Source organism: Lepisma saccharinum, chromosome 4, assembly GCF_977018435.1.
Source record: "Lepisma saccharinum chromosome 4, izLepSacc3.1, whole genome shotgun sequence".
In the NCBI taxonomy this organism is placed as follows: Eukaryota; Metazoa; Arthropoda; class Insecta; order Zygentoma; family Lepismatidae; genus Lepisma; species Lepisma saccharinum.
Genome location: NC_139232.1, coordinates 55,752,717 through 55,778,824, shown reverse-complemented (window position 1 = coordinate 55,778,824; position 26,108 = coordinate 55,752,717). Strand labels below are relative to the sequence as shown.

General features: G+C 40.3%; 1 protein-coding gene across 3 annotated transcripts in view; it reads right to left on the bottom strand.

Moving 5' to 3' along the window:
- Hecw (Hecw ubiquitin protein ligase) overlaps positions 1-26,108 on the bottom strand; it is a 313,224-nt gene that overhangs the window by 26,511 nt on the left and 260,605 nt on the right. The window contains exon 1 of one of the 3 annotated variants that reach the window (XM_083120525.1): positions 5,859-6,119. The exons of the other annotated variants lie outside the window; for them this stretch is intronic. Coding sequence (XP_082976651.1) covers positions 5,859-5,899 — 41 coding nt within the window. The 5' untranslated portion in view covers positions 5,900-6,119. Of the gene's footprint in view, positions 1-5,858; positions 6,120-26,108 lie in introns of those variants that run through there. 3 annotated transcript variants of the gene reach the window in all.

Below are 26,108 nucleotides of genomic sequence, written 5' to 3'. Positions count from 1 at the left end.
AGTCCAGTATGGCCAGCCATCTCATTCACATCAATAATATTCCTAAATATTTGCATTCTTTTAGGGATTCCCAAACAGTCTTTAACAAGTCATCGGATAAATTCATTAGGTCTCTGATTAATATATGTATAATAGTAAATAATAATTATATACTTAGTATATAGTAATAAGTCATGTGTTTTGCTGTCTCCGGTCATAGCCCCCCAAAGTTGATGGTCTAGAACATTTCAAATGTGTATTTAAAGTTAAGTTAAACTAAGAGATATCAGTCCCTATATAATTTAAAATTTTCAAGGCAACTTCCCTCTCCCAAACCTACACCCCCAAGGTAATGTGACCACACGTCCCATATTAACCAGGACAGTCCCTTTTTTTGAGCCTCTGTCCCGATCTTCTTTTCGTAAAACTGGACGCCAAAATGTCCCCTTTCTTGTGACGAAGACTGATCCGAATATAATTACTGCAACACAACAGCATCTCTACTATTACTATAAACGACGGCATTGTAGGGTAGAAATTAATTTCAATATCAACAATTTGCATTATTCCTTATAAAATACTGGAGTTTCTTCTCTGTTCCAGGTAGAAACTAATGTTCCCACTAAACGAGTGTTTTCGTACATGGATAATTTGAGGACAAGTGACAAGAATGCTCCTTCGCTACAAACTTTGAAAACTAAGTATGTGGTTAATAAGGCGAACTTGAATCACACGCGTGTAATATTTTACAAAATGTTATTTGAAAAGAAGGATGTACTGAAGAAGGTCCATTCATTGTGAGTGCCTCCACGATGGCGCAGTGTAATCACCTTGTAATCAAGGGCTCCTGGGTTCGATACCCGGTGGAGCCATATAGTGGTTCGGATCCCACTTTAAACTTAGCCTTACTATGCATAAAGTGGACTTAAAACACCAATTCAATAATCAATCAAACCATTCATTGTGAAAATATCAATGAATGACTTACAATTCTAAAGGACTGCTTGGCTGAAGTGCAATGCATATTACCAAATTGTTTAGATTATTTACACAATATTTAGTTATGTATTTAATTAGTTTTCAAACATAAGTATTTATGACGAAACAGTTCTTAGGCTGTATTAAAATGTTGCCGTCCCGTTTTTCCTTCAGGAAAATATGAAAAATGTCCCGTAAAAACCTAGTCACCTAACCACAAAGGGAGGGGAATTCATCATTATCCGTTTCGAATCCATAGATCCGTTAATAAGTATGCTCTCTCGTCAGTGATATTAGATTTTTTTAAAACAAAATTTGAAAATACTTGTATGAAATTCCTGTCTCTATTATTACTGGATACCCATCACATGTTACCAAGTGTAAGGCAGGGGGAGGAAAAGAAGACGCCCAAACACAGAGCAAGACGTTCACATGTAGTTTTCCACTTATCAAGCATGTACCGAGATAATTACGGGGATGGTAGGTTAGGTTCATCGACCTGTACCCACGCCATTTGGCTGTAAAAGGGGGCACAGGATGTAAAGAAGGGGTAAGGAGCGGCGGAAATGCATAAAGGCCAGCGGCAGTCAATTCTCATGTCCATGAAAAAATCAGCAAACGCTATATCTTGTGATTTAAATGCAGAGATTTTGCCGAATGCCTTTGAACAAGCAAAAGGGAGGGAGGTAGACGTTTTTCTGGGGTGTTTATTCTTATACAGGGTGTCCGAATTGAAACGCCCTAATTTCAAATACTTATATTAAACATTACCACAGGCAAGAACAGTGTGGTAGGTGGTATATGGTAGCTTAGCTGTGGAAATTTAAAATAGGTAATGAATAGTAAGGATTCGTTTATTTTGTATCGTTCCGGGAGGTGAAAAGTGAAAATGACAACCAATGCTGAAAAGCCGCAGTTCAACGACGGTTTCATGCAGAGTATCACAGAGACCCTCCCGATACCAAAGAGAATCAAGGCGTGGGAAGCAGCGTTTCTAGAGACCGGATCTGTCGCTAAGAGGCCGTGGCGGTCGATCACGAACATCAGAGGAAATGTTCAGCGCATTGCAGATGCATTTGCACGAAGCCCCCAAAAATCCGTTCGTACGGCGTCGTTGTGTACGAACGAATTTCTTACAATAATGGATCCCAACTCTGCGTACCACCACACAGTTTGCGCTTTTTCAGCATTGGTTGTCATTTTCACTTTTCACCCTCTGGAACGATACAAAATAAACGAATCCTTACTATTCATTACCTATGTAAAATTTCCACAGATAAGCTACCATATACCACACTGTTCTTGCCTGTAATATTATGTTTTTAATATAAGTATTTGAAATTAGGGCGTTTCAATTCGGACACCCTGTATTGTATTTTATTAATACACGTATTCAAGGAAGTCACAATCTCTATTTCTCTCTCTCTCTCTTTCTGGCTGTTGAGCATATTTTATTTATTATTATGCAAACTACTTCACTTATTGGTTCATATTGCACTACTTTTCGCTATTGCGATCAACACGATAACGTAGTGGCTAACGTTGTCTAGTAATGACGCACAGGCACATACTTATAGTATAGAGTATGTTTATTTTTAACGTTTCTTATGAGATAGACAAATGTTAGCGATTTGGAGTTCCCTACAAAGCCGGTAAGCATCCCCCGCTTTGATTTTGTTCAAATCTACTTTATGTACAGTAACGCTGATCGGGGCTGGACCTACAGTTTAAAGTGGATCGGAGCTACTATGCGAGTCCACCCGGAACCCTTGATTAACAAGGCGACAACATTACCGCGGGAGGTCCCGCAACGATGTTGATGAATGACTAAGGAATTAAATTGAAAGAGAATCGCAACCACACACAACAAAAGAGAGAACACATGCTTGCCGAAGGACCAGGTGACAGAGCCTCGTTAGCCTGCTAGAATACTGTCTCGAAGACGTGAAACGAAAGTCATACCCCAGAAGATTAACAACGAAATCTAATGCCTCACCCGAAAAGCCTGACATGAATGTTCCACAGAAAAAAGTCATTGCTACACCACTCCAGTCGTTACTTCTCAAATGATAGCGAAAGCTGCACCTATTGTTTCCATGAGCTGCGTAGTACTCGGATGACCAGGCATGGCAAGTAATAAAGTCAAGCCCCCGTGTCATATTGTTCTTCACCTGGTCGTAATTGATCCTTCGTCCGGCCAACATCCGCACTTTCCTCCCATTTGATCCAGGAATGTGTAAACAGGACGAGAACTGCCTACGAACATTACACATATTAACATCCACACTTTGCCTGGAATTTGAACCCATTGTCCGTTGGTTTCCGTTGCACTGCACAAGCAGAACAAGGGGAACACATCGCGCTACGACGCCAGGGGTCCCTGGTTCGAATCCTGGCATGTGCATGGATGTTTGTGAGTGTCCATTCATCAATTTCATCATATCACTCATCCAAATCTTCCCAAATTAGTCAAAAGTGGCACAAGAAGCGAAGTAAAATAAAACTAATCAAAGAACAAGGGGAAAGAGGTACATGCCCCAGTCTGATCTTCCTCAATCAGACAATGAATTTAATATTTTTACTTTTTGATAGCTTTTCTGCCTTTAGGTTAATTGAAACGATGAATATGAAAATGAAGGATACTTACAAATATGGGCGTAACTTGGCGGGGCAAGGGGGCAGTTGTCCACAAAATTTACAAGTTAATGGTACTTTTTTAACCTCCTCGGAACCGAGAAGCAAATGAGTATTTGTTTATGATTTCGTAACTTTAACAGTTATTTAACAAAATAGTCTTGGACGCTATTTTTATGGGATAGAAAACTTCTTGATTCTGCCCCCCACCCCCCAAGTTACGCCCATGCTCACAAACAAACACGAGTGAGATTGGGCTGTATCGGAAAGACCCGTTCATTGAACTAGTACAATATTTTCACTTTCGTTATTTCTGAATATGCAGATCTACACAATTCGACTTTCATCTAGCAATAGCTAAAGTCAATAAGATTAAGTTTGATCATTTCACAAAAAATAATAATATATCGAATGCTCAGGAGCAATTCTAGGGTGTTTGGGAAAAGGCAAAGTCACAAACTGCGATTTCCTGTTGCTTTCATCTAATACACATTGAATGAATAAAAAAAAATATCAGTACAATTTGAAATTGGGCATCTGTAAAGATTCTAAACAGATATCGTCAAACATGTGTATCATGTCTGTGATGTTTGCTATTGAAAGAATAAACATAAAAACTGTGTTGTATAATTGCCCTTTTTGACTTGTGCTCTTTCCCAGACAGCCTAGAATTATAAACAGTTTCAGGCAGACCCACGGTGACTATAATAGAATCAATCAATCGTGTTGCCTTGCGGGGGGGGGGGGATTTTCAGTAACTCAAGATTGTAAATTAGTTCCTTGCACCGTAAATATATTTTTAATAACTGAATCATTAAAATTGTATTAATTATGATAACTATGTACTTGCTATTAATACTTTAAAAAGGGTTTTGAAAGCTCAAAACATATGCACATATAGCTTAATCAGGATTGCATAATTTGCGTACGGATACGACAAGATAATCCTGATAGTTCTTGGATAGGCCCGTGTATTTGTTCTTACTTCTTCCCCGAAATCTTGGCATGTTCGGCCTTGGGGAAAGGATGGGGGTGCGATAGGTTCCACCGCACCAGGGCACCAGAGAATCTTCGTCGAACAAAAAGGAGGCGGACATGATTCTTTGTCTGCACCCCTTAATCCACCAAGCAAAAAAGTAAAATTAGATTTTAACACAATTACCCGACTTTACCATCTGATAAAAGGGAGACAGCTAATTTGGAATTTATTGCAAGAGCAAGAAATATTTTAATTCAAACAAGCAAATAAATCGGCACAGTTATACGTAACGAACAATGTGAAAAATATATGGCTTTTATTTTATAATGTCTTAGTTCAGGGGCAAAAAACATACGTTACTCAAGTAATAAGGCGAATAGTATTTAGGAATATTGCCAACGTTTGTATCCCGAATTGTGAAAAACAAAACATTTTATTTTTTCCGTACACATTTCCTTTTTAAAAACAGTTCAATAAAATGCAGTGTGTTCCTTCATTCTAATTGTAAAACATTCTTCCTAAAAAAAAATCAGATGGAGGGGTTCATAACTTGTTTTTTGCATGGCCGTCATCAACGTGGGCAAGTTGTGACAATGCTGAATAGTTTATTTATAAACTAACAATCCAAACTGTCCAATGTACGGCTTCATAGCTACTTTTGACTATCCTCTAGTCAGAATCGGCTGATAGTGAAGTAATCAGGGGGTCTCCAGTTCGATTTCCGGTCGATGTACCTTGCACATTGATCTACCTTGCACATTGATCTGGATTCCACTTTAAACTGTAGGCCCAGTCCAGACTAGCCTATCTTAGCACAAAGTGGATTTAGAACAAACTTTTTTGATTATCTCTCCATCCACACACAAATTCTCTGAAACTCACTCCCCAAAAATTTTAACAAATGTCACTTTGGTGATTAATTTACCGATTAGAAAATAAACAGGGATTTGAACTGGAATCGAACATTGAAATGTTCTCCAGACAGTTTAGAGTGAGGTTCGAAACATTGAAAGTTGCTTAATCTGGGAAAGGAAAGCAACACCCTTGATTACGAGGCGATAACGTTGTCCACTAATCTATTACGAAGTATTTTTCTTTTGGGTGTCAGTAGGCTTGATCTTCCTTTTCATTTTACGTCGCTTTGCTGTCTCTTTAGGTTAATCGTGACGAAAAAGAGAACACGTACTCGAGACTCGAACCCGGAATTTCGCAGCGCGTAACAGGCCGGCGAGAAAGAAAGTCTCAAACACAAAATAAAAACTTGCAACGAAAGTAAATGTACACTTACAGGCTGAAGACAACTCCCAGGGCTTTGGTGATAAGCCCCATTGTTGACAATGCGGGCGACGATATCGCCGCAGCACACCCATCTATGCTCACACACACACACACACTCGCGAGACTACCGCACTCGCTTCATCCCCACGTGCAGTCCCAGCACACTGGGCGCACGTTTGAACGTGGCGGGGACTGTGGACGGAACGCCAGCTCTCGCCTCGCGTTGCGGCCAATCAGAACGGTTTCCCCGTCCTGAGGAAGCAGGGGGCACACACGCTGAGGACCAAATGAAACAATCCGCCGGATTTGAACACACGCGTTGCCGAGTGCTACGATTTGGTCAACTCCCCTCCATTCAACTCTTGGCAGTGGACGGAAAGGCACCGGCAGGGTTTCCAGTGCACTTTATTTTTTTTTGTAGTACAGATATATTTATAGTCGCTTCGTAAACTATTTTTGGTATCTCTCCTGCTGAGTAAATATTAATCTTTAGACTTGAACACTCCACGTGGTTTACATATATAGCATCGTGTTAACATTTGTACGGTTCGAATTAAGAACGATTCAAGTGCTGCGCCCTAGTCATGGGCGTCCGGAAGGGGTGGCAAGGGGGGGTCGTGCCCCCCCTGGGAAATGAAAGTCAACCAAAAATTATATATTTCACACATATAATTTCAATTCAGCCACAATAATATGTGTTAATGCACGAACATGATAAATTCAAATTTAAGCAATGTTTTTTGAGGGAACATTAGAGAAAATATGGCTTATTTGGCCACTGGAAAAAATACCTTCCTTGTCCCTCCCTGGAAAAAAATCCTGCTGACGTCTATGGCCCTAGTGAAGGTTTTTGCAAAGTTCACTTTAGAACCGGGACTGGACTGGGCCTACTGTTTAAGGTGCGATTCGGTTTGATTTGATTTTGAGTTTTAAGTCCACTTTATGTACAAAAGGCTAATCAGGACTGGACCTACAGTTTGAAGTGGGATCGGGTATCGAAACCGGGACCTTGGTTACAAGGCGACGACGTTACCACTTTGCCATCGGGGAGGCCCAAAGTGGGATTCGAGTCACTGTGAAAATCCAACTCTGGGCCCACTTACTACTAGGCAACAGCCTTAGTCACGAAACTATCAGAAAGTTTTTGGGCTCGAATACCGAACAGCGTGTGGGCAGGCTTTAATGTATGTTCGTTCCCCTCATCATTGAGATTTTGCCGCAACTTTTGGCGACATTCTGAATCAACCACTCAACGCGCTTGGTCATCAAGGCAACGAATAATCAGGAAAAAAGCAGAGTTCCCGGGTTCGAATTCCAGCATGGGTGTTCTTTGTGAGTATCCTTTCATTAATCTGTTTTATTGTCGCGATTAGCCAAAAGAGGAAGAAAAGCGACGCTAAATAACAAAAATTACAAAACCGGTAGAAAGGTGACGCGAAATAGCCACATACAAGCACAGAGGATCGTGAGTTCAATTGAAGTATTGGGGTGTGATGGATGAGCATTTCTGAAGACAGCTAAATATCAACCTCTCTCCCACGTAGTACACTCGGAACACTGCATGCTTGCGGGTTAACGAGTCTCTGGCGCCTGGACCTGCCGCCATTATATATCTCCGTAGGGATTATGTAGAGTGCTGTAATTGTCTTTCATCATTCATCCTCGCCGTCACGATTAGTCAAAAATAGCAGAAAAGAGCTGTAACATACTATCAACGAGGACACTGCATCGAGTCCACCTGTTTTTTTGTTTTTTTTAAAGTCGACTTTACGTTTAGAGAGGCTAATCATCGGGCCTACTGATTAAAGTGAGATCTAAACCACGTGAAACGTGACTCCCAAACTGGGAATTGTACCAGAGATCCTTTGATTACAAGGCGACAACGTTACCATTACGCCATCACCGAGGGTCTACATTCAGGTTCAACAACTGAGATTGTTCGGTTTCCTTCGTAAAATTTGGATGACTTCCCAGTTCACAGATTCCCAATTCACAGACTGCCTGAATTCCTTCCCGATTCACCGTTCATGACCCCCCAGCGGAGTGTGACAAGTGCAGTCTTCTCTTCACGTGCAGAACCTCTTCCCAATTCATACATTTCACCCCTCCCCTCCCCATTGCTCAACGAAATAATCATTAAACTTTTCCACGTCACTTCCTGAAGGGGAGGTTAGGTTAGGTTAGGTTATATTAAACTTACTTATAGTCGCTTAGGCTAATCGGGACTTCACCTACAGTAAGTGCCGGCGATTAAGATAGGAGCAAGGGGGGGGGGGAGGCAGTTGCCCTCCTATTTTTGCAACTTTTGCTCCGGACTATGAGCTCTTAGTGCTATGCCTTGTCTACCAAGAAAAAATAAACTGACCTTGCTACCCCAGATTTGGCATCCAATCGCAGCCACTGCCTACAGTTTCAAGTGGGATCCGAACCACTGTGGATGTGCCCTGAACAGGAATCGAACCCGCTTTCCCACGATTGCAAAATAGCTAATTGCGTTAGCCGATAGACTAACGGGAATGTGATTCAGTCACCTTTCTTCCTTTGAAGCGCTGAATATGTCTAAACAGAATATATCCCCATGCCTGAGTTTTACGCTTCAATCCAATCTTTTTCAAGATACAAGGACGGATGTAAGAGGTGACCCTTTTATTTTGTGCAGACACCCAAATGTCAACCTCCCTTTCACTTAGTACACCCTGGACTGCAACTTGCAGGCTAGCGAGACACTGGCGTCTGAACTCACGGCCACTAAAATCATCCGTTGGGCTAGTGCTGTCTCGTCCATATATGTTTCTGATTGTCCTATCTTCCATTTAATCTTTTATCACAATTCATCCTCATCTTCGCGATTAGAGAACAGTGACAGAAGAGCGAAGTAAAATAAATCAAACCAATCAATTAAATCAAAGACAAGGAAGAATGCCTGAAATTCTAAATTTCAGTTTCCAAGGAGTATTCACGAAAAGTGATTACAGAATAAATTCACTACTACTGGCAACAATGGGCCCAAGCATCAGAAATCTTGATCAGCTGTAAAACTATGTAAAAAAGAAGTCGCATTACCGAAGCGCTTTGTTACCAAGTTACACTACCATCTGTTGTCAATTTGACCTACTTATTCAAATCGTGATGTATTTCCAAGCTCTTGTCAGTTATTCCACTAGGAACAAAACCCTTACCAAAAAAGGGATGAGGGAGAGATAAAGGTTTTGGTATCATGCCGTGAAGTTGAATAAACTGTTGCAGTTTTCCTCGACAATATATGTGCAGTACAAGAGGAGCAAGTTCATCTTTTTTACGTGGGAGGAAATCACATATATTTAAGACCCACATGACCTTGTAAAAGCAGTCCTTTTTGTATTATAGAGGAGGAGAATACTTTCACCGTCTTTACACATTTCTTTCCTCTACACTCATCCATATTGTTTATTATTTTCTTACATTCTTCATTTTATTCCATTCCCGCCCACAAATTATTTCATCCCCATTACTATTATTCTTTCTCCTTTCATACATACTTCATCATTTCTTACATTCTTCGCTTTATTCCATTCCCCTAAATCCTTCCCCCCTCTTTCTATTCGCCTTTCCGCTTTTTTCCTTCCATTTTTGCTCTGTCTCCTACTTTTCTCTTTCTCACTCTCTTATTTTTGTTGCCTTTTCTTATCTGGTTTTTCTGCCTCCTTGGTTCCTCTCATTCTTCCATTTCCCTTCAGTGCGTCTTGCAGATTGCTTTCCTATATTTTTCTTTCTCTGTAACTTACGGCCTGCAAGCCACAAAGAACAATATTTTTTGTTGTAAATTATCGCTGCAATTTCACCATTCGAATGACAATAACTCTTTCCAGAAATCTCAGGGTGCTTCCCTGCCCAGCTCCCACCCCCCTGCGGGCGCCTATGCTTTAGACTAAAGTCTGAACTAAGTACAGTATTGTAAAGTACAAATGATGAGCTATTATAATACCTAGGTATGGACTAGAGATAAAAAATCACAACATTCGGAAGATATAGCAAGTAATAGTTTGACTTTGCAATATTAGATCACGTAGAACCCAATCACGAGGTCCAGCTATTTCACCTCTGTTTCGAAACAGCAAATAGGCCATATTGGGTTCAGATTCTTTGGTTTTCACCTTCGCCCCAATAACCTGCCATCCACCGGAGATCAGTTCTAGCCACAGGACTAAATTGATTGATTGATTTGCTTTATTTTACTTCGCCTTTTGTGCCACTTTTGGCTAATTTGCGAAGATGGGGATGAGTGATGATATGATGAAAGGACACTCGCAAACATCCATGCCCAGGCCAGGATTCGAACCCGGGAGATCTTGCGTCGTAGCCCGATGTACTATCCACTCCATCATGGGGACCGGCCACAGGACTAGACAGTGGCGTGCCCAAGTGTGGGGCTCATAACTTGCCCTTTGGCCAAAAATTCTTTTAAAAAAGGACGTCAAAGGCACGAAAATCTTGCAAAATGAGGGCTGACCACTACAAAAGTGTAAGTAACCCTTTTCGAAAATCCTGAGCACGCCACATGGTCTGGACAAGGCTATCGATTGAACAATTCTGAACACTAATTTTATGCCTAGTCAGGAGCATCGAGAGACACGTGGCTTTCAAACTCCGCACTTCGATGTATTAAGTGACACAAACGGAATGTTTAAGAACAGAAAACCTGACCTGCGTAACCTATTGCATATTATAGCGAGAAGCGATCTCTCACACAAAAGTAAACAAATGAGTAGATTAGGCAGTACTGCTGGCCCCAGACAATGCATAAAATCATGTTTTCGAACAACGCTAGCAGCAGATAACGCTCAAGTTGGCATCATCATTGTAATTCAGTACTATAGCTGCTATCAAATACAATTTCTATTAATCAAAGTGATGAAAATAGAAAGATGCCGGCTGTGATAAGAACTTACGTAAATGAATTTTGCTTCAATTGTTAAAATTAAAATATGCGAAACGTTTGATAACGTTCTTCAATTTCAACTAAGTAAGCATCGTAAAGGACAAGGGACATCATAAATGTGCGATTAAGTAGTCTATATAGTCGGAAAATGTGCTTCTAACAATGGAATATATTCAATTATAAAACGCAAATGGAAGAAAATGACAATAAATGTTGATCAGTTTAGTTATTGTTTATCAGTTTATTATGGCGTCACGATCTGATTTCCGCAATTTTCTTACTCTGTGTACTTCTTTCTGCACGAAAGTATTATAAAGTTCACCGTGGTACGAATTGAGAAATAACTATTCAGCGTGTAAAGTAAACTTTTCTCTGAGGACTGTCGTAAGTCTTGTTTAGAAGCATTCCCCAATGACTTTTACATTCTTCCTTTGAATTGGCATTTCAGGGGGGTTGCCGGGGTTGAAGCCCTCTTTTCCTATTTAAAAAGTCAATTGTAAGAAAATATGGTAAAATATAGGGCTATCAGATAAAAAAAATATTATAATCCTTCCTTATGAAATTTTGACAAGAATTAAACAAGAGTACCATCCTTCTAACTCTCTTGGGCCTCCCCGATGGCGCAGTGGTAGCGTCGTCGCCTTGTAATCAAGGGGTCCCGGGTTCGGATCCCACTTTAAACTGTAGGTCCAGTCCCGATTAGCCTTACTGTGCATAAAGTGGACTTAAAACAACAAATCAATCAATCAATCTTTCTAACTCTAGAAGTTTCAATGCGACTGAATCGTATTTGTGAAGTCGCAGATTCAAATCTCACACCGCTGTCTTTCTATATCCTCTCCCCACTGTGACCTCACTTCTTCATCGCAATTAACATAATGGTGCAAACATGAGACCAACTGAACCGACGGAGTAACAATTCCGCGACATAAAAATAACAAAAATATCAATGTAGTGTAGTATTGTTGGATTTAATAGTAAAATGCCAGGGTGACTTTCATTCCAGCCTTGGCACGGATGTTCTGTGTGTCCTTGCGTCTATTTCATCACTCATCCTCGTCGTTGCGATTAGTCAAACGTGGCAGAAAAGTGGCGTAAAATAACAAAATACAGATGTCAATACATCAAACGATTCATTTTAAAGCGTACTTAAGGTTAAAGTTTGAACATGTTACGGCCGTAAGTATGGAATTACCTTCAGACGGGTGACCACGTCATCAAAATTTTTGGGAGGAATTTTATTCCTTAACATAATTTAACTAATATTCAAATGTATATATTCATTTAAAAGATATGTTAAAAAAAGTTTACACCCTGGCACCATGCTACAATATGTGCGATAAAGTAGATGGGGGGGGGGATCACAATACATTATCTTAGTAATTAATTTACTTTAGCTGGTTCCAAATTACAGGTAAAGAAATGTAAGAATTTAGGTCCAGTAGTGTTCAGAAAAGCTAAAATAAAAGTGACTTGCAGTATAGGGGTAGTAGAAGACACGCTGTCGTAATTAAATACTTTATAGGGATTATGTCATGATCTGGGAGGACGCGCCACTGGCCTTGGGAGCGAGGGGCACCCCTACCTTGAGACATGTACAGTACGGTGGAACGAAAAATAATATTTTTTAAAACAAAAATTCTAGTAGTGCAGAAAAGTTGCCTTTTGATGTAAATACAAAAAATTAATTTGATGGTAATCGGAGCATGTCTTGAGGTGCCGCAAGTACGATAAAGTTTCATAAATTTGATTTTTTTGCTCTATTTCAACCTTTTTCTCTAGTTTCTTATTTGTGCTATAAAAGCACAAATCGAAAAGTTCGTACTGTTTATGCCTTTTTATTAATAGAACAAACGTTTGGGGGGGGGTTAAATTTAATATTTTAATAATTATTTTCTTTATCCTCACCATAAATTTAAAACCCCCTAAAAACGTTTGTTCTATTAATAAAAAGGCATAAAAAGTATGAACTTTTTGATTTGTGCTTTCATAGCGCAAATAAGAAACTAGAGACAAAGGTTGAAATAGAGCAAAAAAAAATCAAATTTATAAAATTTTATCGTACTAGCGGAACCCCAAGACATGCTCCGATTACCATCAAATTTTATTTTTGTCGTTTTTACATCAAAAGGCAACTTTTCCACACTATTAGATTATTTTTTTTAAAAAAATAAATTTTTCCGTTCCACCCTAATGTACAGCCTTTGAAAGAAAATCACGTGGGGTAAATCCCCTCCCCCTTCAATTCGAACACCACATAAAAATACAAATACGCCACTGATCTTTCCCTCTTCCGCGGAATAAGAACTCGCCGTTGAACTCTGGACTCCAGTGCTGCAAGTAATGCCAAGCGACTCTACAAAACAAATTAAAGCGTTATGTTAAAATGCCTATTTCGCTCGCACTCTCATGCTCGCACATACGCACACCACTCCGCCACAAAACAAAAGAGGCACGGATATCCCCGCAACAATCAACTCGCCAGGTGCAAGCCATCAAATATTGACTTACACGTGGAATATTAAGTAACGCACGTGTCCTTACTGAACCAAGTGGTCTCAGTTCTTGACATATTGCACGCCTGCCTGCATCGTGTGTGATGCTGGTTGCGTCTTTTCCAAATCATTCACCCGTGTGTGGAATTCTACGCACATGTAGACAAGATTGTTTTGGCACAAGAAGTGATAGTTTATGATCGTTTATTTCCCTCTATTGATATGCAAGTTTCAAATTTTATACGCAAGGCTTTCCCCGCTGAATTTGTTTTTTTAAGCCCACTTTATGCACAGAAAGGCTTTTCTGGACTGGACCTACAGTTTAAAGGTAGGATCCGAACCACTATGTGACTCCATCAGGTGTCGAACCCGGGACCCCTGATTAAAAACCAACGAACCACTTCGGTCAACATAAACAAATCATGTCTACTTTCATTTTTGCTACGTCACATATTAGATCTTTCTCGGTCTATAAACCAGCATATACAATTCAACGTACACGATTCACTATTACAAATAACGAAAAAGTCTTACTTGAATATTGCAGCATGTGAGTAGAATAGTTTTCGTAATTACTGTTCCCGTCTATTTTTATTTTGCATATTTTTAGTGAACATTTTTTAGGTTTTATGGCATATTTCGCTAGTCTTTAGTGCATATGAATCCTTAAAGGTAAAACACATTGCCATGAAGACATGGATATAATACGAGCACCACGTTCACCCCAGGCAGCCTTTGTTGAGGGGCTGGGTGCAGTGGCGTGCCCCGAAATATCGAAAGGGGGGAGTACCTATACTTTTTTAGTAGTCAGCCCGCACTTCGCCATCTTTTCCTGCTTTTGACTTTCTTTTTTAAGGAATACTGGGTTAAAGGGAAAGGTTATGCTCCCACCCTCCTTGGGCGTGCCACTGGCTGGGTGTCTTCTGAAAGGATCACCTCCTTATACTCCAGAGAGAGAGACGTATGTCAAGTGGAAATCGCCACATATTAATAAATCATAAAATTACATCTCAGACGTTTGCACATCGTTAGCACAGGAAAGCACACTATTTATTTTAATAAGCACACAAATATTAATAAAGATATTAATGAGTTTATTGTGGCGATTCTGGCTTGATATCCAGATAAAATCGCCACAAATTAAAATAAATAGTGTGCTTTCGTATGCTAACGAATGCCTAAAAGATAGTACAATTTGGTTGCTCAAAAATATTTTTTTGATTTGTGGCGATTTTATCTTGATATCAAGCCAGAATCGCCACAATAAACTCATTAATATCTTTATTAATATTTGTGTGCTTATTAAAATAAATAGTGTGCTTTCATGTGCTAACGATGTGCAAACGTCCGAGATATAATTTCATAATTTATTAATATGTGGCGATTTCCACTTGACATACGTGAGAGAGAGGGGGGAGGAGAGAAAGGGGAAAAGAAACAGAACGAAGAGGAAGAGAAATGACAGGGAGGGAGAAAGAGGAAAACAGAAAAAAGAGAAGAGATGGAAAGAAATAAAAGACAGATAAAAGGAGAAAGGAAATGAAAGAAATAACATAAACGAAAGTGGCGAAAGGAAAAGAAAGAAAGAAGATAAAGAGGGAATGGAAAGTAATAAAGAAGATCGATAGATAAAAAAAAGAGATTGAGACAGAAAATGTAACGGAAAACATAGCAAAAGATGAGAAGGGGCAGTGGCGTGCCCAGGATTTTCGAAAAACGGGGGGTACGTGTACTTTTTTAGTAGTCATTCCTCACTTTGCCATCTTTTCCTGACTTTGAAATTCTATTTTTAAGAATATTGCGCCTAAGGGGGGAGGGATGTAAGCACCAACGGCAACGAACAGGATGGAAAAGCTACAAATAAAAAAAAAACAGGGAGAATAATTTAAAAAAAATCTTTCCTATGCCAGGCGACATTGACACTTTTTATCCATAATTTACCAATATTCATAAAAGTGCCAATTCTAAAGAACAAGCCGTTTCACTTCCCAATGTCCCTTCGATTTTTCCGCCAGCTTGAAGGAAGTTATTTTATCAAAAGGGAAATTTGCATCAGAGTGCCAACCTTGTTCGTTTCTCCACCAATTACCGACAAATAGAGGCGATTTCATAATTTGCACTGGAATCACCTCAACATATGCCATGTCCTTCCTCCTGGTGTCCTTGTTCACAACATATTTACTATTTATCCTTGGTGCGTGTTCACATAAATAACGGAAAAAGGGGGAGGCGGGAACTAATTCTTTGGCAGAAAGAAAATAAGAAGAAAACGAAATTCAGTGACGGTTAGGAAAATTGTTCTCTCGTGGGAACTAGAAACAAGTTCTTATATGACAAAAGTCTTGGTGCCAGCGCATGCGCGTCAGTCGGATCTTGAGCTTTGATGGGACATCCACTAACGACATAATTGATGGTTAGAGACTGTTTTGTTGCATAAGACATTCCTCGGTGATTTTTCGCTTATTCCGTTGTGTATCCACTACCACATTTGGTGAAACATTGATGCAGAAGCGTCCAGCATCGTAAAGAAAATGTAGCAAGGCCACTAACTCCATACATTGTGCAAACTAACGAGGCTCTGGCGTCTGGATTCACGGCCAGTAGGCCTTGTGTTGCGTTGTCCATTAATGTTTGTGATTGTCCCTTTATCCATCTCATCCTATCGTCGTTGCCTTGTGGGTCCCGAGTTCGATACCCGGTGGAGGCACATTGCACAGTACTTCGGATTCCACCTTAAACTGTAGGTCCAATTTGGATTACCCTGTATGTGTATAAAGTGGACTAAAAACAACATTTAAAAAAAAACATAGCTTATCACCATTCATCTTCATCTTTGCAATTAGCCAAGAGTGACAGCAAAGTACATTAAATAAATCAATCGGATCGGTCGTTGACTGTGTGTGTGGGTTGGTAGAAATTATGGGGTGTAGCCATGAAGGCACTTAGGGGTGTGTGAAGGTAGGACCCCAAACGTTCATTATTTCAGCTATTTTAGGATGTGATGTGATCAGCACTACGCTCCGGCCACCTTTACCCACCAGGGTTGCCCACAAGCAGCTAATGATTAGGGGCCGTGTGAACCCCAGAGCTGCATTATACAGGAACATTGTCGAGTAATATTTCCATATGAGATCATCTGAACCAAGAGTCCAACCTGAGTCTCCCGCATGGCAGTCAGACCGCCATACCGACTTTTATCTTCTTATTTTATGAACAGGCTGTATATCTTAATTTCAATTTCATTTACATCTCTTTTTCTTCACTTGATATTGGTGCAAACAAATTGCAAAGTGCCTTGACCAGGATTCGAACCCGGGATCCCTGGCGTTGTAGGGCGCCACAGAGGTCGGTTGCCGAATAGATGAATCAATGAAAATTGATTCTCATCTAATACTGAGACAGGTTCAACATCCATTCGAGATTCAAAATCGTAATTTATGCACCTACAGGTTATAGGGACTAACTCTACACTTCAAGGTGGGATACGGGTCACTGAAATCTGCTACCACCGAGAGTCGAACACAGAACATGACCAAGAAGGGCACAGTTTAGATCCAAGGATTTCTACTTTTCGATATCTTGCAACCCGACTGTTCCTTAACAGGTGCAAGCAGAAAAGACCGTTGTCTTCTCACTAGACTCTCGCATTCATGTAACCTGTTCCTTTATATGACTTTGAAATGACATGAGGCACGGACGATGCTCAACGTTCAACTGTTCTTTCGAGAGGTCACACGGGTGATTTTGTTAGACTATTTTGAATTTCCGATTAGGCTCCTTTGTTTCTGAAGTTTTTTCTGCCCCCTTCCAAATTCTAAAGCACCGATGGTCGCAAAACCATTGATCCAGTTCGATCTTCCAATTTAAACCTTGGATAATTCTAATCGGGAAATAGATTTACAGAAAGATATCAAAAACAAGTTAAGTCACGTGGTCATAAATACTACTATAGTATATACACACTGTTTGTCCATCTTTTTTTTTTATGAAATTCATTACCTCGATTGCCGAGCGCGGTTATTGATTATGATTAACTCACGATTCCATCATCCAATGTCAAAATGACAGCGAGGTTCCACGGTATTGAGAACGACAAGTGCAGCTTGTTCGGTTCGAAAGGTTTCATTGGTTACTGAGGGTTCGCTTCTAAGCGGCACGTGTCCTTGGGAGGATTTCACAAATCGAAATAAGGCTTGTTCGGCCTGTCGTGACGCTACGCTGTGAAACGTTGCTGCTGATTGTCTCGTTCTCAACCGACACGTGTCGCTTCATAATACATTAAAATGCTTACCAAGGCAACCTTTTATAGTATAAAAATATACATAAAAGCGTAACGTTTCCACCCTCTAACAGGGTCTTCTTCAGACGGAACTTCATAGTTGTGAGACCCTGAAGAAGACCCTGTTAGAGGGTGGAAACGTTACGCTTTTATGTATATTTTTATACTATAAAATTCCGCCGTGGTCAGCATTTTAATGGTTTATTAACATGGGAACAAGACTTAACAGTGTTACTAGTGTCGCTTAAGTCTGAAATTTCCCTTAACAATCTGAAACTTTGCTCATGTTGCATAAGTTGTTGTAGGATCTGAAGTAGTATTTACTTGTAAACAATTAGAACACGGACACACACACAGACGCAGCAATAAAAAGTAAAAAAAACTACTTGAAATACAAAAACTTTATCAACCTCTGTCATTCTCAATGTTACTCATAAAATGACAAAACTACATTTTAAATGCAAAGTAGAAATGACATATCACAACAAATATTGTGCCATCAAGGAGGTCGAGTGCATTGACTGCTCGATTCACGGTGTAGCCAACAAAAGCTATGAGTTCGAGTCCCTGCCGGGGCATATGTACGTAGATGCCTCATTGTGATAGTTATATCATTTAGTGATCATTCATTACATCCTCGGAAAAAGCTTGAATGTGGCGCCGTCATCAGTTCCTAACAGTTCCAAAATGTGTGTCACATCTCGTTGCAAGTAATACGTTAACCGACGTCGTACAGATTCCATACCACCGTTCTTGCATGAGCCTGCATACTTCAGTTTTGCAGATGCAAAACCGACCATGATTCATCCCGCCAACTGCAAGGTGACAAAAATGTTTATTATTGCTACTTCCCCCCACCACCATAAAGGTAAGCACACAACCTGCAGCTGCCGTTTCTTTGGAGCGTCGCGTTCTCTCCTGTGATTGGCTAACGGCATCGTCACAAGACGGTTGAGAAGTTCCGTTCCACCGCGCGTCAACATCCGGTCGAGCTAGCAGGTGAGCGTTCGCTTCCGGTGGCAAAGCGAATGAACTACAAAAGGACAAAAACAAACGAAATTGCGCAACACAAGAAGTTACCTCAAGGGTGTGGGTTAAAAAAAAAAAAGTCTGCAGCGACAAAAGCTGCCACCTGTTGTTTGCAAATTATTTATATTTTCCTTCGTCGTTTTTTGCAAGTGCATTCCTTTGTCATCCTGTTTTGGCGGGAAAGTGTATTCGATGATTCTGCAGCTTGCAGGTAGATAACATAGCCGTTCTACGTATTATTCCATGCCTGACACAATACTGGGTCGGAATTTGTTCAAGTCCACTTTATAATCGTGACTGAGATTCGAAACACTTATTTTTATTCTTTAATGAAATGATGTCAGAATTCATAGTAGACTTTTACCATGAAATAAAAAGTTATTTATTTTGACATGAATCTGCATGTCGACCTTAACTCATCACGTGTGCCTTCTTGATTATCTCGGGAGAATAAAAAGTTCAAATTTCCTTTGGGTGAGAGTCGACTTATTAATACGACTAAGACTGCCCATAAAGGGGGGCAGGGGGGTTCTAGCCGCCCCCTCCCGAGATAAAAGTTCAGGTAATTCGAATGGTGAAAGTGTAGCAATATTTTATTACAATAAAATTGTTTTCTGTGATTTACAGACTGTAAGTTATAGCAACTGCCCTACCCTATCCAACAAAATAACGAGAGAACGTTTTCACCAGACCTTAAAATCATGTTGACTGTCGTTACTAGATGTGTGCGGGATAATGAAAATTCGGGAACTGTTCATCAACAAAGTGACAGATGTTTATTGAAAGGGAACAAGGTGAATCTAGTTTCTATTTAAATTGTATAATAATAATAATAATAATTATAATAAAGTAAAATAAAGATTTACATGACTGAAGAGCAAAGTATGAAATCTCTCTGCCCCCCCCCCCCCGCCCCTTGAGAAAAAACCTGCAGGCAGTCTTGAGTACAACACTGATCACCAGGGCCCGGATTTTGGTAACATGTCATCTTTCTTTTCCTAATGTTGCACTTAAGTATTGCCATCCTGATTATGAACCTCTGATTATAAAAATGTGAATTTTATTGTGCATTTTTCGTCATATTTTCTATTTTTTTTTAGTTTTAGGTCATGTTTTCAAGTTTTTCGTCATTTTTCTGTCATTTCTTCAAGATTGATGTAATTTTTCGCGTTTTACTTCTTTTTCTGGTAATTTTGTTTGCGTAATTGCAAAAAAAAGTAATGTAATTGCATTACGTTTCACTCACACATGTTTAGTCAGGAACTGACATTTTATCGCCTTGATGTCTGACAATGAAAACAAAAAATCTATCGCCAAGTGACTGTAGCACCATGCAGCTCGATATTATCTAATGCAATAATTTTGAATAAGTTAAGATTTCTACAGATTTCTTATACTTAACATTCGCATGCACCTTGATGTTTCAGTTCTAATGTTACAGAAATAAGAACTATGCCATACTAATAGTCATACTCTGAAATAGACAAAAATGTTAAGTCATTTTTTTAAGTAATTTATTGATATATTTTAGGTCATTTTATAGATCATTTTTCAGATATTTTTAGGTCATCAAAATCCGGGACCTCCTAATCACCAGCCTCTTCGCTTTACCTTTATCATTCTCGCACTGTGGCCATGCGGTGGAAGGCATCACGCTTTTGGGCTCGGGCTACGGAACGCACACTGGTTCAAGTCTCCTGGGAGGAAGCGTAACAACTTTTCTCCTGAGATTTTGGCTAGTGTATGAGAGTGGTGGCCACCCACCATCGCGAGGAAATTGGGGAGCTATGAATGAGTAGCATAACCCGGTTGTGAAAACCTATAACAATGGCTTGGGGTTTGTTGTGCTGACCACACGTCACCCCACAACTGGTTGGATGATCACACACCCTGGTGAGGCATGTGGGAGTGAGGACAGCAATCGGTAGGTAGGCCTTGGCCCTCAAGGGTTGTTGCACCATGGGTTATTGTTATCATTACCTCTATCAGCATCTGAAATGTACCAGTGCACAGTTGGGGAATTGCATCAGTTCATCCAACTTGGCTATTTTCCATTTTGGAGCCAGCAGGAAAAAGTTTTTTATAGATTCTAACAAGTCGACCAGTACGTGGATTAACTCACCTCTCACAGATAAGGTCTATCAGAAAGGCTTTTTCTTTTTCCAGATAAGATATGTTTATATGAAGAGGAAGAGAGACCAACTTTGACTTGTTGAACAATAAGATATCACTTCTCTGTTTGTGATGCGAGGGTCAATATTAAGGGCAAGGCACCAACCAGCAGTTGACACCCTGAAGGTTTTTCTTCTTTGTAATTCTATTATATCACGAGAGGTATCAACAATGTCGTCAACCTTACATTTTTGATTGATTTAAAATTTGGCATACTGAAAGGGCCACCTGAGGGAGGAACCCATGCAAACTTGCAGATCTATATTTCTTTGTATTTCCGAAATTACAGGTGCAAAATGTGAGCTTTCGACCAATTTTTTTCACCATCTTGTTAATTTTAAATTGCAACATTTTCAGTGCACCTATAGAAGTGATTCAGACAATGCTGAAAAGGTTTTGAAGAGATCTTTCACATGAGATGTTACATGCCAGTGTAAGGAGCAAAAAATCAAGGTAACTGATTTGAGTAAAAATGTTTTGGCCATTTTTCACCCTTCTAAGTATGCAAGGAAATATCACTTATCTAAAACCCTTAAGGGCATGAGGGAAGAATTTCCTCGTGGCCATCCTCTCTGCGGCAGCTAGAGCACTGTTGCCAACTTAGCCCCTTTTGAGCCAGGTCTGGCTCTTCCGTGCACTTGTTTGGCTGTGAACTGGGGGGCACGCCTCCTTGCCCCACTATGGTGCCATCACTGGCTCTGGTTTACATAGACCAATTCTTGCCATAAGTATACATTTTGCACGTTGCCCCACCCCTTCTTACCTCCCCAGCTACTTTCTTTTTTATAGCACCTTGGCTGACGTGAAGAGAATGTAATATTGTTATCTGGGAATCCTTTATTTTTGATTTCATATGACCATCGATGGATTATTAAGATGGGTGATGCCGCCGGATCTAGACAGTGAAAAAATAAGAATAAATTGCCATCACTTTAAAGCTAACAGTAATAACAGCACCCCCCACCCCACTCATTTGACACCTAAAATTACCCCACGAGGCACTTTATATAGTTTCGTAAATCTAGTTCCTTGGAAGTTTTTACTCCATTTACGGCGAAATGTAGCTCTTTTATACACATCAGGTTTGGTAACACTGCCAGGATGGCCGTAGGAGGTAAGGAGAAATGCATTGAGCTTATGGAAGTATTACTTGACTTGTTCTCTTGGGAATATCAAACTTCCGATGGCATAGAAAAAGATATCAACGGAAAAAGGACAAACTGAAGTAGTAATTGACAGGCGGAAATGTCAAAACTTCCATTTGATTAGCCATAACTTGAAGTTGAAGTTGATTCCCCATAAGGAGTACATGGGTTCCTGAAAATTCTTATTCATCATATTTTACAAACATCGTATCTAGCTTAATAATCAACTTTAAAAAATGCTTTCACTTGCAACATGTGGAGAAATTCATACTCTCTTCAACACCGGCATTTTTCTTCAGTAGCATTGCCCATTCGGACGATATTGAAATAAATGCACAACTGGTGTGAAATTGTCACTCTTCCCCTTAACATAAATTTCAAAAGGGATATAAAGAGCCCCTTGAGAAATGTTAAAAGCACAGGTTGTAAAAGGAACTGCACAGGACAAGCGGACAAGCACAGCACATTAAAAAAGGTAAGAGTAGCGTAAAGCTTGTTACCCGTTACCGCATCCCACTCTTCCTGCCACATCTCAAGAAGGGAACAATGAAAAATAAAGTTAGTGTAATGAAAAATTGGATAGCCATATTCTCAAAAATGGATCTTTATATTTATTTCAAACAATTATGTCATAAATAGAGTATTACTCAATAACTGTACAAAATGTGAAAGTGGGATGCCAATGGGATTTGGAGTTATGTTAGATTTAGATTAGGTTATGCAATGCAATTAAAAAGTAAAATTCTAACAGAAATGGAAATTGAATGTAATCACACAATATTGCTGGAATTAATGTGTTCTTACAATACAGGGTGATTCAAAAGTTTATTTTCATATGCAACTCCATTATTAGTGAACATAGTGAAAAATAGAAAGAAAGGAAAGTTGTTGGAAATATGTGAGTTTCAATCTAAAGTGCTTGAATTTTCAACCTAGCATGCACAGCTCAAACCGTACACTGGTACGAGTCTCAATGGTAGCTGAAAATGCCACGTTACCACATGCTTCATCCAGAATATCATGTGTCTACGTTATACAGGGTCTGTATTTTAAGTAATGAGAATTCTTTTTTTCTGCCGCGACTAGACGTCAGAGCCCGTTGCGACCGGTTGGAGTTGGTAGTGGGGGTGTGACCTTGAAAACGCTCCAAGCGGCAGTTGCCTGCTGGCGTCCGTTGAGGCATGATCACGCGTGGCGTGGACGTCTGCAAAGTAGTGTGTGCAAGAGCAAAATGTCATTACCGGAAATGAAGGTTGGATTTTCGAGTAAGATCCCGAAACAAAACGGCAGAGCACCGCATGGCACATTCCGCAGTCGCCTCGACCAAAAAGGTGCGCGTATCCAAGTCCAGAATCAAAGCATTGCTGATTGTGTTTTTCGACAAGAAAGGTGTGGTCCACATGGAATTTGTGCCTGCAGGACAGACAGTCATTGGCTCCTTGTACGTGGGGATGTTAAAAAGGTTGAAGAGACGGGTCAAACGAGTGCGACCAGAAAGTGCCGCTGATTGGAAGCTCCATCATGACAATGCGCCATGTCACACGTGCTTCGTGGTTAGAGAGTTCCTGACGAAATCTGCAATCACAACGATTCCTCAGCCTCTCTACAGCCCCGACCTTGCCCCTGCAGATTTTTTCCTCTTTCCCAGAGTGAAAACAGCCCTCAAAGGACACCACCACGGAACCCTGGATGCGGTCAAAGCGGCTTGCACGCGTGCTCTGAAGGCTGTTCCAGTTGCTGGCTTACAGGGAGCATACGACGTGTGGAAAACTCACCTGCAGAAGTGTGTTGACGCTCAAGGGGCATACTTTGAAGACTACTAAAGATTTGTAGCGATATCTGTAATAAATTTTGTTTTCTGGATTTATTCTCATTACTTAAAATACAGACCCTGTAGTTCTGGGTAAATGAAGAATTGGTGACATAAATTAGTCAAAGATAAAAAGAAAAAAAAACGCTTGGAGATGTTTGTCAATAGCTCATAAGAAAAGTAAGGTTTCATTAATTTAAACCTCACATGCAATATTATGTAGGTTTATCATTGAACATTAAATGCTGAAAATCTAATTTTGATCAGTGGCGACTCGTGACTTTTTTGAAGTGTAGGAAGAAGTTATGGTAAACTGAGGAAGGTTTGAAAATGCGTTCAATTACAGTCGCACAACTTGCTCGTACTTTCCATTGCATTTAAAATGTTACCTGCAGACCCATGCACGAGGTAGGGCAAGGGGCCCTTGCCCCCTTGAACTATGAAATTTTTTAATGTGAACCTATAAAAACCAACGAAAATAGTATTCACGATATTTCAGATTTTCCAAGAATTTGATTTTGTCCCCTCTCCCTGTCATGTGGATTGAGGATAATAAAAAGTGCTGCTTAAACTCTGAAATTATGTTAAATGCTTCTAAATTGCGCTAGGATTTATTATTAATTACTTTTTGCGGATAACTGCAGTTTTAAGTTCAATTATGCATATTCTTTTCGAGTTTTGAACTTGCGTTACTAATTATTCACTACACAAAATTGTAATGAACAAACGAAATGGGTTCAGCATAGAACTTGAAACGGTTTGAGAAAATGGTTTGTTTACCCCAACCTTCTATTCATTTACTGCCGTAAAATCTCCTCAGGAACAAAATTGACAGGATAAAGAAAAGATAGAGGATGGATCGTCGCATGGTTGTAAAAAAAGCATGTCGCTGTGTATGCATACTCCCTTTTATTTGAAACAAATCTGCTGGTGAAGTATAAAATAAGATTTGGAAGTAATTTTATTTACATTTCCTGAAAACCTATTCCTTTGAATTCGATTTACCTCCCCCAGGGACTCGCGTTTGCAGATTATGCAAAAATGCAAGCATCATGGTCATGCTCTCTCCCTCAGATTACATTCTTTTATTTAATTATATCAAATGGCAGAATAGAACAGAAACAGAAACTCTTTAATAATAACTCGTGACGTAACAGCCTGCGAGGGCCCATGCCTACCTACTGACAGCTGGCCTATGGTGGAAGCAGTGCCAGATCTACAAGTCTTGGACCCCTGCAAAATATTATCAAAAAACCCCTCTACCTACACCCACACACCCACCCACCCAACTCAAAATCTTCACCCTGCATTTCTCGTGAAATTCTAGCCTGCTTTGATTCTAATCTGACTGCCACATGGGAGACGCAATTTGGGTGATCTAAGATCGAAATTTATCAAGCTTCCTCCCTGCATAAAGTGGCTCTAGGGTCCACCCAGCATCAAATCAAATGGTATTGGGGGGGAGGGTTACAGGTGGCTGCAGCAACAAGCTGATCACATCACCTCCAAGATGTCAGACATCAAAAATATGTGGAGCCCTACCCCAACATTCCATAAATTTGCCTTCATGGTACAATGCTATGTGCACAGGGAATTTAACTTTTCTTTTACCTATATATATATATATATATATATATATATATATATATATATATATATAAATCAAATAAGGTAAAAGGAAACACTCACCGGACAGTAGGAAAATTCAAAATTTTCGCTAATTTATAGCATCATCGGTGTGAGAAGAAACAGAAGACGGAACCGGAAGTTGGGGTCCTGCAGAGTTGCCAGGTCCCCATTGAAGAAGAAGCGGTGCGTAGAACGAAAAAAACACTGTTTCGTCACCAGGCTCGTCGTAAACTGTGAGTGTGTAGGATGAGTTGGGAGGGAGGGCGGGAGGGTGGGTGAGGGTTGGGTATTACTGGGTGGCCTTGTTCAGGCCAGGTGGAGTGGTTGCACTCATGGCCGATATATAGGCCCTCTCCCATCTTTTGCGAACAGAGGTGTTGGCTGGTTGGGGTAGGAGGTGGATGATCGCTACCCGGAAGCAGTCGTTGAAACTGATGTTGTGGTGGTTGGTGTGGACGGCGACAGTGAAGTCAAGGTTGTGGGTGGAGGAGCGGTGGTTATTGATGCGGAGGTTGAGGGCCGTTGATGTTTCCCCCAGGTAAAAATCACCACAGATGTTGCAGGTGAGGATGTAGATAAGGTTTGAGGCATGGCAGGTCCCTTTGGGATGGAGGGTAAATTTGCCAGTGGCCGTGTGCACCTGGAGGGTGTGAGAAGTGATAAGGATGGGACAGGTCTTGCACCTGGGTCGGTTGCATTTATGGGCAGGGGGGTGTTGGATGTGTGGTGAAGGAGTGTTGTGGACCAGGATGTTTTGGAGGTTAGGGGGGCGTTTGAAAACCA